At 38.5% G+C, this 12,421-nt stretch overlaps 1 protein-coding gene across 2 annotated transcripts in view; it reads right to left on the bottom strand.

Moving 5' to 3' along the window:
- Positions 1-12,421, bottom strand: part of LOC145680393 (telomerase reverse transcriptase-like) — a 37,869-nt gene that overhangs the window by 8,751 nt on the left and 16,697 nt on the right. Inside the window, exons 4-6 of one of the 2 annotated variants that reach the window (XM_081750835.1) lie at positions 11,923-12,310; positions 8,354-8,607; positions 2,490-2,711 (exon numbers count right to left, since the gene is read on the bottom strand). In XM_081750835.1, the coding sequence (XP_081606961.1) occupies positions 2,490-2,711; positions 8,354-8,607; positions 11,923-12,310 (864 nt within the window). The remainder of the gene's footprint in view (positions 1-2,489; positions 2,712-8,353; positions 8,608-11,922; positions 12,311-12,421) is intronic. The other variant, XM_081750836.1, reaches the window with a different exon arrangement.

The following is a 12,421-nucleotide window of genomic DNA, read 5'->3' as shown; positions in this document are numbered from 1 at the left end:
GGTGTGATGGCAAAATTTAGCCCTTTCTTTAGTAAACTGGTAGTGTTTTCATTCAAAGGTACATTGGTGAGATTTGCGACCACTTTCTCAGCTTCGATTCCGTGTTTGGTTGGTGTGGATGGTTTTAGTCGATTGAATTTCTTAATTTGTTTAGTCGTCCTTTTGGTGCGTGAGATATCGGCCAACGTTGTTGAAGACAAGTTGACCCATTCCCAATCTATTGGTAAGAGACAGCCGGCTGGTTTCAGGTGAGTTGTTAGAAGCTGTCGGTCCGTACGGTCCAGCTGCTGACTGATGAAATGTATGCGTTCTCTTACAAGTGCCATACTTGTGTGTCTTGAAATTCTGGCAGACTTTAGAGGGAAGCGCAGTCTGTATGGGGTATGGTCTATGAGCGCAAATGCTCAAGAGTTTGGGACAGGAGGATAAAAGAAGCCGTTGCAATCACACAAGAAAAAACGAACCTTAACAGACACAGGATTCTAACTGAGTAAAACATGGACACCAATCATATCCCGCCATTTCGACCACCAATCAGAAGAGTCCAATCATATATACATGAGTATATATATATATATATTCCATACACTCTATTGCACCATCATATTCGCCTGAAGATGAGGACGATGTCAGCCCTCGAAACGTCGCAAGATATAACAGTATTTACCTGGCTGCTAGCCCGAGAAGACATGTTCACAATACGTCGTCAGGAAAGCTTCAATAGATACTGTACAACTATCTTGGAATTTCCATTAAATTAAACTTTTTGACAACTACAAGGAGGAGGAGGAGAAGAAGAACGAGAAGGTAACAACGAAGGGTAAAATAAATAAATAAAATATTCTTGGAAACTATATAAAAAATAATTACCTAACACAGCAAAACTTATATTATATGCCACCTGTTATTGTTTCCAATGTAGGTAATGTTTCATTATAAAGGTTTACCATCCTTTACTTGCGATATCTTTGTGTATAGCGTTTCGCGTTTATTGATGGTTTAACAATCTTTCTACAGAAGGTCGTTTCACGTTCATAGTAATAAAGTTTGAACTCATTTCATCTTAAGAAAAACCGTGACGCCACCAGCGATTGTGTTCCACGTAACACCCCTGTCTTGCAGCAATGACCCTGCACCGAAGTTTTCATTACGGGAGACTGATTTGAAGAACACTTTGGTCCAAACAATCCCATTCCTCCTGACAAGCTTTCCAAAGATCTTCAACTGTGCGAGAACGTCTGCTTCCCATGACCCGTTTCCACAACGAAAACCCACAAAGTCCATGGGAGAGGCATCGGTGGATTTAACAGGAATGTCTGTAAAGGGTATTGCATGAATGCCCGTTTCACGTGCCACTCAGTCCCTGTATTCCTGCGTGAACTTTGTCGTATGACTGGATGTCTTTTCCTGGTGGATAACAACACGAGATGTGTAGCTGCCATAGAGAGAAGAAATATCATTTCTCTAGAGTAGCTCCAATATGTTCTGGTAATAGGGAGCATTAATTTTAGCCTTTTTATCCACTCTGCGCAATGGAGGTTTGCTGTTATAGCAATAACCACCAACAATCATAAACTCACTTGGAAAACTTTCCGCACGGTCATTTACCCAGTCAGATCGACCTCTGGAATCATGTGGACGATAGTAGATGGCTTTATTATTATTATTATTATTATTAGACACATCATGCTTCATCCAGTGACACTACATACTTCCAGCGGTCATCTGCCAGATATCGTTCGTAGAGCTTTCGGGTGTTGATCTTAGCTCTCCTCGACATGGAAAGCATGCAGCTTAGAACTTGAGTCTTGTGCTTCCGTACGAGTTGTAAATCTTGGCCTATGACGCGATTTACAATTGTGGGGGAACATTGCATTGCCTGTGCAATCGTCTTCGTGTTGCCGAATTTTCACGTCGTACTAGAGAGCTCACTTTCCACACAACAGTGGGGGGACTCTTAGGCTTCCGATATGTTCGAGGTACACTTTGACTGGTTCCAGCAACAGGTACACGCTTTTCTGCGATTCAACATTGCATTGATACCCTTCTTTTTAACACATGGAAGGCTTTTGTTTTACACTGTTTAATTATCTGGCTATAACTATAACCAATGTCGGAAAAGACACAGATGTAACCCTTTCAGAAGACTGGAATTTTCAGTGTCATGTAACCACTCACGCACACACGATCCGTCGGGGGTTTGCAAGTCAACACACAATACTTTCGCGTTACCAGCTCTGGCAACTATCTGCTGTGAACACGTGCTACTTCCTGGTGTTCGAAATCGTTATTATGAACGTGAAACGATCTTCTGCATATTCTTGCAAATTTTTATCCTTTTCACATCTCCTGTGATTACTTTCTTTTTGTCTGATAATGCAAAGAACCTAACATGGCGAAAATTCCATGATAATTGTTGGTTTTATATAAAAGAACAGGGTCGTACAGATACAATATACCATCCTTATCTGTTCCTATCCTTCCCTTACCTTCCTGGTTTACATGTTGAAGGCAACGCCAAACCATAGACAGCCTCTACTTTCGCATATGACGAATAATCAGCTTCAACCTCCAGAGTGTTGATGTTAAATGTATTCCCACAAAATGTAAAACAAGATACAGGCTCTTCTTCTGATAGATTTGTTTGAGTTTTGGAATCGTTAATTTTGGCATTGTATTTAGGAATCCCAGCCTTCAATAACTCCAGCATTCTGCCAAATTTTACATAGTATGAAAACAAACACTTTATTAGGCAAACTCTAAACTGTTAATAAGTTTTATACACTGTACAATTAAGAGAAGGCACTATTGAACCCACTTTTCTACTATTCAAATTAACGGCGATGATAACAAGAAATATTATAATGATGTTTAAAATACTATCTCATACTTATAGAATACTATGGTAAATGTTTAGCATCTTCGCGAAGATGTAGAAATAAAGATGCATTAGTACACATTATACTAAAACTCTGATTTCTCTTATTATTTTGGGGAAAAGGGTGGAAAAAGTACTTTGAAATTATCTTTAGTTTTAATTTAATAATAACAGAAGCAGCTTTGAGTGCTGCGAACGGCTCATAGGCAAAGTACAGGACTTGTAAAATATCAATATACAGGGTGTTTGAAAATAACAACAACGTTTGGGAAGTGATTTCTGATACCAAGATAAGACAAAAAAATACAGACAACCTGGGTGCACAAATGCTTCCTTTCGGAGTTATAGGGTACAGGAAACATAAAAAAATGAACTTTAAAGGTCCATAGCTCCAAAACTATGGGACCTACCGTAGTCAGGTCAAGACTTCACTTAGTCAAGACTTCACTTCTAGTATGTGACTACCTAAATATCCAAGTTTCAGAATCCTCCGGTACTTCCGTAACAATTCTTATAAAGGTAGTTGGTGAGTACTTCAAATTATATGCCCGTAGCCAAACTCCCTCAATAAAAATTGTTTCGTGAGTGCCTTAGGATTCTTAAACATGCTTTTCTTGGATAGTGCTCATATTAGTTCCTAAGTGAAGTCTTGACCCGACTACGGTACGTCCCATAGTTTTGGAAACGGGACATGGATCTTTAAAGTTCATTTTTTCATATTTTCGGCAGCCTATTAACTCCGAAAGGAAGCATTTGTACACCCAAGTTGGTCTATATTTTTTGTCTTTACCTTGGTGTCAGGAATCACCTCCCAAACGTTGTCGGTGTTGTTTCGAAATACCTGTATAACCTGATACAATAGGCTCTACAAAGTATAGTAATAATCATAATGAATTATAAGACAAATGCTAACCTAGCAAGGTAGGACCCTTGTCAGAATGTTAAGATATCTAAATTTCTCAAACTCAAAATGGTTTTAAAATCAAGATTCAAATAAAAAAATAATCAATGGTCGGTCTAAAATGCTATTTTCGAAACAATATAATTAAGTTTTATTTAAAAGATATTAGTCGAACTTCTTAAATTTTATGCCCACCAATCTGCAATATACCGCTTTTTTAATACTGATTAAAATATATTGGATATTAAAAATTGGGAGATAATTTCTTGTCATAAATTTAATACATCTGTTAATCTGTGCTAGTACTCTGTTCGGTTTATTGTATTTATTTAATTTTCATATGCTCAGTTTACACTGTAATATTATGTAACTCTTCTTAGTATTTCAGATTTCGAATTTAATGGGGTCGATGTTGATTGATTCCTCATTCTATAATTTATTAATCTTATACAGGGTGACCATAAAATTTTCAGCGAAAAACGGGACAGGTTCCGACTTTTTTTAAATCATGAAAAATGAGAAACAGGTCAATAACAATATATGTAATTCATAAAATATAAACATTTAATTTACAATATAGTTAGGACATGCTACTGCATGCATTTGTTCCTTTGTCCTAGCTCGAATCCCTGATATTACATTGGATGAGAACTTGACTCTTGAACTGAGCAGTACAGCGAACTATAGATCATGTTTAATGTAGAGAATTTCAGTTCAATTCTTGCCTCTTTGTTATTATTAATTCTACCTTTAGAAGGAGTAAAGGTACTGGGTTTATTAATTACTTCTTTCACTTGCATAAAAACGGGACAAATACTACATTTTTCCATCTACAGCGAGACGGCCGGAACACGTCTAGAGAACGGGTCTGTCTTGGTAAGAACGGGACCTATGGTCGCCCTAATCGGCCATTTTCAATTACTTTTACATGTCACCATCCCGCCTTTGGAATACTAATGGGGGATAAATTTGAATTTAAACGTCACCGTGTCACTTTTCGTCTTTACGACCCCAAAACTATGGATTCTACACTAATATCGGACATTTTCGATCATTTGTATTTAGCTCCCTCCTCCCCTAAATTGCACCGTCAAAGTGAAATGATAAGAACTATCTCAGGCCCGAACTTCATTCATGCTGAAAATTTGATCCAGATCGGTCGAGTGGTTCAAGAGTTATTAAGTCATAAACACAATCACTTTCATTTTTACAAGGATTCAGTTTTTAGTAATGGCAACACTGCTATACATATACTCGGGAACAGCAATCCATTATAATTCATACCAGCGGTAGGTTAGATGCCGACCCTGCCTCAGAGCACATGAACTCGCCTGCCCTCCCCTGCATGCGCGCACAGCGCTAGCCGTCAGAAGGCAGTTCTAAGTGGGTGCTCGTGAACTACAGTCACGCTTCGTGAGTGCTCGCGAAATACAGTCATGTTTACGAAGCAAGATCAGAGGAGCTGGTCGAAAATTGAATGCGCTAGAGGTAGGAAAGCAAAACAGTGCTACGAAGTATTGCAAGATGTTTGCGGTGCAAGTGCATTACCATATCGTACAGTAGCAAGGTAGGCTAAAGCCTTTAATGACGGACGACAAAGTGTTACAGACATCCCTCGCTCCGACCACCTCCTGTAAGTGAAGATGTGCAGAACGTGAAGGCGGTAGTGCTAGCCAGCTAGCGGATCGGAACGCCACGATTCGTCAATTGGCCAACGATACAGGGCAAGCCCATTCGATTGTGCTGAAAATTCTGAAGAACCTGAGATTGTGTAAAATCGCCTCAAGGTGGGTTCACATGATCTGACTGAACAGCACAAGTGGCTCGATATGATGCCGCTCGAACACCCTTGGAGAGGTATCAACGTGAAGGTGAGGCCTTCTTACGGCGGATCATTGCTATTGATGAGACCTGGGCCAGAGCGTATGAACCACAGCTGAAACGAATGGCGTCATCCTGGGTCACCGAGAAAAACAACAATTCGGAATTGCTCATCATTGCATAAGACTGGGATGGTGCAATCATAAACCATACCGTCCGCCAAGGACACACCGTTAGTGCAGAGTACTACTGCAATTTTTTGCAAAACAATCTGTGAGCAGCTGTAAGACGAAAACGACGCCACTTCCTGACGAACCCACCCATCATTTTGCATGACAATGCAAGGACACATTCAGTAGGTGCGGTCACTGATTTGTTGCATCGTTGGGGCTGGGAAGTGTTGTATCACCCCCCGTATTTTCCAGATTTAAGCCCCTGCGACTACGACCTCTTCCTGAAGATGAAGAAACCACTTTGTGGGACTCGCTTCTATACAGTTGCTGATGATCTCCGGGCGACCGATCGCACTATCCAGAGATTAGGCACTCCCAACGGCATACAGCGGTTTCCACATCGCTGGGAATGCGTGATTCACAATGCTGGTGATTACACCGAGAGCCTGTAAAACTTCGAACCTTGTAAGTACTCTACTTCTCAAGATATACCGTTATTGTCATTACTAAAAATCCAACCCTTGTATGTATGTATGCATGTATGTATGTATGTATGTATGTATCTATATCTATATATATATATACAGTACAACCCCTCAAATCCGAACTAATTGGGGCTGAAGCCTGTTCGGATTACCCGGGAAATAATATTAGGTACTCATTTCGTCAGTGAATTGGCGGTAAAACAACGACTGAGGTTAGACAGGGTGCCCCAGTGGTCGAAAGGGAAGTAACCTTGACTGGCGGGTGTACACTGATGTCCAAAATGATTGTCGCATATCTATAACTGTCTTCTTGTAATAATATAATTAGATAATGATTTTGCAGGATACTTTTAATACTGATACTATGTGTATAATCGGGAAATGTATATTTGTGGCAAATTTCACAGGAATAGAATTATAAATATGAAAATTAGAGTGATAACCAGGACTTAGTAAACATGGTCCAGGGAGAGCGTGACGGCGATGTAGGTGGCAGTGACAGTGAGGGAGAGGAAGCTCCTACGGATGTCGTGATGTACACAGAGGCTGCTTCTGCTCTTGACGTTGCACTACGCTTTGTGGAACAACACCCGTCAGCCACTCTGAACGACGTGAGGTTCATGCGACGCTGGCTTGGAATTGCCTCCGCGGGAAGATTTTCTAATCTTCGAAAGTTAAAGATAACTGACTTCAAGTAAAAAATCAGTGTTTGTTTAATCTTGTGTTGTAATTTTTCGTGTGAATCGTAATCCAGTTAACATAAAATGATTTCATTGTTTTGGACTTTTTTTAAATACGTAAGTAGACGTAAACTATTTCCTATTTTATCTAAACTTAACTGTATTTTATAACATTTTGAATAAGCATTAAGTCTAAAAATGGTAAAATCTTAAAAAAAACTAAATTTGTGTGATTAAATCTATTTTTTTTTTCATTTTCCAGCTGTGGTTCATATTTTTCCTGTGAACTATATATATAATAGAGTAAACTAATAAAATATTTCTGGATCGCTTTTATTTTGTTTATTTGCATATTAGACTACCCTATGACGGAATTAATCTCTAGTTTAGATCTAACAAGTGTCTAGTATAAACAAACATATGAACTACCATTTTTAAAACCAGGCTATTTATAATTAATTATTAATTATTATTAATTAATTAATTATAAAACCTCAATTTCTAATATGTATTATATGATGATAATATCACAATCATCATGTCTATCCTACAGAGGCAATATTTTGCCTGACCAGTAGACCACGGTTGCCAGATTTTTTTTTTAAAAAAATACAGTTTTTAGGGATAAAAAACTGAAGATATGTGATACTGTGAATTTACATATAACAAACATACATGGTTTCACATAGTAACGAAGAATAATTCTGATTGAAAACTGGAGCAGTCTCATTGAAACTCACTAAACACGAAATAGTATATCATAATATCCAGTAGGAGATCGTATTCGGCTCGGATTCACGTTAAGCCATAGGTTCTCGTCCCATATTTAACCTCGACACTGAAAAAGAAATCCAACCTAACAAGTACATTACACAAATCTTTGTTGCCTTTTAACTGAATTTTAATGAAGACTGAATCTCTTAACAGTTTTACACTTTCTTTATAAGCTCAAAAATACTTGCAGAATATCGTATGATAGAGACAGTTTACAGACGAAGACTAAGATGCTAAAACCTAAATTATTCTTGGTCATAAAGTTGAGGTCCCCGTTAGGTAGGAGGTAAAAGCGCAACCTGTTGTATTTTTTCTGTGAATACTAAGTTAATCGTTGGGTTGCGTTGTTAACAGTATGTGAGCAATCGTATAGCAATATTTTTAAAATGTTCAGAACAGTGTCTTTTTTATTTATTAAAAAACGGAAGAAATTGTTTTACGAGAAAATAAAAACTTATAACGTAAAACGTACGGAAAAACCGTGATATCTGGCAACCCTACAACAGACAATGGATTTGAACAAAACATCCACATCGGGTGTATAACATTAAATGTGCTTCAAAAATATGATTGTCATATAACACGTAACAAATTAAGAGTATATCTAGCAATCCAATCAGAACAGATAGCGAAATAACTACCTTATTGCATCATCTTTTCTGGGCGTGATATACAGAAGATCATCCACATTTCGCAACAGAATATCTCCCTCACATTTTAAAGGTGTTAGACATTCGTGCTCCATATGACCATAATATAGATCACAAAGTGCAGGTGATAATGTTTCTCCTTGGAGAACTCCTTGCCGCAATATATAATTTGAATTTCTTACAACCACTACTTGATGCAAAACTTGCTTTATGAGAGAATCCATTACTTGTTGCACAGGAACTGTCTATTAGAAAAAAGTAAAATAAAATAATATTAATAATAAAATAAAATAAACGAAGACAACTAGAAATCTAATACATAACTTTAAGTAAAAGCAATTGCCGACTGCTGTCATACACTGGTTCCACTTTCAGGCGACTGACTTTTAAACATCAGAAAACAAAAGTTAATCCCACGGTACGACAAGAGTCTGGATTCCGGTGATGAATATGTTGAAAAGTAGCGTCGTCATCTGTGCAGTATTTGTATCAATAAATATTTCAAGACTACTGTGTCCCTTTGTTTTTAGCACCCTAGGGAAACTCACTTTCTAAACGCGTCTCCTACATTAACACTGTAAAATTAGTCGTATGATTTTGTTAGGATACAATTTAAAATGGAAAGGTAAAGACGTGAGAATTCTTACATTTCTACAAAAGTGAAATTACTGTTAGTACATCGAAATTCGTTTCACTGCCAATTTTACTATTGTCACATATTTGTTTTAAAGAGCTGGACCGTAAAAATCACAAAATCTAGCTTTCTGATAAACAAAACACGAACATGACTTCATTGCGCGCATTCATTATCGTAGATGCAGGAAGCGTACAATGAATTTTCAGTAGCTTCGTTCATACAAGAACTACTTTGTATTGCGATTTCTTCCTAAAACTATCGCGATATTTCTTTATCTTTCTTTCATTGTTCCAGTATAAGTCATCACTAGAGGAAGATTTATACCGTTTCCAAGTTTGAAAAGTCAATCCTGAAAAGTAGGAGGGATAGAAAATCTTAATAATTATAATTATTTAAGAAATTGTATCTTTACGGAAGATCTATTTTGTATATCGATTATTTTAAGCATAATAACAGGTCGTCATTTAGGCAGGGTTTTACATTATTGAATTTATTTGAACTTCAACCTGAAGAGGAAAGGAGGAGATTTGCTACTGTTGCATAGAATACGATTAGCAGATTCACTTTACGAACTCTCAAAATTCCTCCCTGTTACTACTACTGTGATATGAAACATGGTATAAGGAGCTCTTTGATTCCAAGAATACAAATATGTCATTAACTTGTATGAATTTAATATGAGAGAGACAGCAATAGTAAGAGCAAATTATTGTCCCTGGTAACACGCGGGAGTATTGCTAGCACATTGTATATGAAGCATTAGTGTAGAAAGTCTTCCCTACTTTGGTGGTGTTTTGCGTGACTGGACTGTTTGCAGATAAAGTTGTAGGAAGGAATATTCCGGCTACAAAGTACTAACAAAAATATTTTGAAGGAAACAGAAAGGTGTGGTGAAAAAGATATGCGGTTCTTAGAATGGCTAAGGAATAGGAAGGGGCTTTGAAGTGAAGTTAGTGTTTGATGGTAAGTTTGAAGTGTACGACAGTCTTGAGATATCTGTTCTGAAGTCCAGCTTTGATCTAAGGTTAGTCTTTCTTGTTTAGAAATGAAATCTTTCAGTTTTACGCCCCACTGTTGACAGATATGCCATGTAGCCTAAAGGAGACGGTAAAGATGAGAAATGAATGAAGTGGTGGAATGAAGAAAGTGGGAGGAAACGGGAGTCCATCATAGCGTCCACTTGGTGCAACTGGGATCGAACCAGGGTCCCCACACACTAGAGGTGAACGCTTTAACACTGAGCTACTGTGGCCTCCTGTCTAGTTTAGAGACTATGTGAATAATTCCAGTGGTTGTTGGCCGTGCGTCCATACAGGATAATATCTAAGTCGAAATTAAATATTGGAATGGTGATCAGCGGAGAATTCGTTGTTATATGCATCCCACAAATAATCTGACGTAAGAGGAAACCATAAAAGTGTCCATGGTAATGCCCTTACTTAGAAGATAGAGGTTACTTTCAAATGTAAAGCTGTTCATGTTGGACAAACTGAACTAGCTGGAATACGAAGTGTGTGCTGGATTTTCAAAGTTCGTTAATAATTCAGAATAACGTCAGTTCACCTCAACGACGCTATGTAAGTGAAGGCAGAAATGCTGGAGCATCAAACGCGTTTTGTCTGCCATGACGAGTCAACGGAACGAATTGCAGGTGCCCATAAATTTGGACATACGGTCATAGCGATTTCTCAGGAGCTAAACGTGCCCCGGTCCACAGTTAGCGATGTCATAGTTAAGTGGAAACACCATGAAACTACTGAATCGAAGTCTTGCTCTGGTAGATTAAGGAACTAAGCGATCGAGATAGGATAATCTATAAGCGTATTGTACGAAACAACCGGCAGACATCTTTGTCAGAGCTTGCAGAGGACTTCCGTCTCAACACAGGCCAGTGACAGGATTGTTCACCGAGAGGTGGTAGCACTTGGTTTTCATACTGATGCTGCCGCCAGGAAGATCCCAATCACACGCACCAATACGTGGAGGCGTTTGCAATGGTGTAAAGAGCATTGTAATTGAACTTTGGAGGAGTGGAAGAATGTTACGTAGAGTGATGAATCATGATAGATGCTGTGGCATTCTGATAGGCGTGTATAGACCTGGCGAACGGTATTTATCGGATTGAGTTGAGTTGATTTTGAGTTTAACGTCCCGTTCAGCAGCGATGCTATATGAGACGTAGACCTACTGATTAACGTCGAATCCGAACCACATGAGCTTCCGCCGGGAATCGAACCCGGGTCTCCCACGCCAAAGGCGCGTACGCTAACCGCTTAGCCACGGAGTTCTGGTATTTATCTGATTGTATTGTGTCAACCGTGAAAATTGGTGGTGGTAATATCATGGTATGGGTCTGTTTCTTCTGGTTTGGGTTGGGACCGTTAGTTTTAATTAACGGATCAATGACTTCTGGTGTGTACGAAGATACCTTAGACAATAGCATGCTGCCGACACTATGGAAACAGCAGGGACGGGCTCCTTTCTGTTATAACACGATAATGTTCCCCTTTCTGTCATAACACAATAATGTTCCAGTTTATACAGTATGGGTCATTGAGTCGTGGTTTGATAATAATCAGGTGGAAGTGCAAAGCTCCGACCTGAACCCTATAGAACATCTTTGGAATGAATTGAAGCGTTGTTGCGTGCCAGACCCACTCGACCAACAACGAAATGTGCACTGTTTACCGTGGTACAGGAGCAATAGAGCACAATTCCGCTAACCACTAAGTGTACCAGAACTTAGTGGCTAGCCTACCCCGAAGGATAAACGCTGGCCCGACATCCTATTAGTTATACATGTAATGCCTTTCGAATCAACAATACCGGGTATCCGGTGACTTTTTGCAACATAGTGTAACTATACTAATGATGCCCTCAAGGAAATCATTCTAATCACTATATACGAAAATAAATGATTCACCTTATTTTCTCCAGTAGGATGCACCAAACTGTTCATAGGAAAGGCACGCCAGAAGCTTTTAGAAGAATTCGAAACATATTTAGTCTTCTGTTTCAGTTGGCCTCCACGTAGCCAATAGTACTTGAACTCATTAAACTTCACTGACGTTGGGAGCTTATCACGTATTTCTCGTAGAATCTGCTGTAACTGATCGTATTTTATTGATCCATACGCATCTTCTAGATCTGCTTTAATAAAATATAGTGATGGACACCCATTCATCTTCCAGTACTCTTTATATTGATACCATGAATTGTACATATTTTTTGTTGATGCATAATTCATTTCATTGTTTATAAAAATAAGCAGTTCCAACGTCTTTCTCGTGTTTTCAGTATTCTTTTGCTTCCTGCAAGAAATATTCAGTGTTATAATTTGATATAAACTTAGTCTAGGGTTACGGAAAATTCTAATCACAAATTAATTCAGTTACCTTAAAGGTTGAATCACGAACAGTTAT

Source organism: Thermobia domestica, chromosome 3 (genome assembly GCF_964235325.1).
Source record: "Thermobia domestica chromosome 3, izTheDome1.hap1.1, whole genome shotgun sequence".
NCBI lineage: Eukaryota > Metazoa > Arthropoda > Insecta > Zygentoma > Lepismatidae > Thermobia > Thermobia domestica.
Note: the sequence above shows the minus strand (reverse complement) of the source record. Positions and strands in the feature narration are given on the sequence as shown.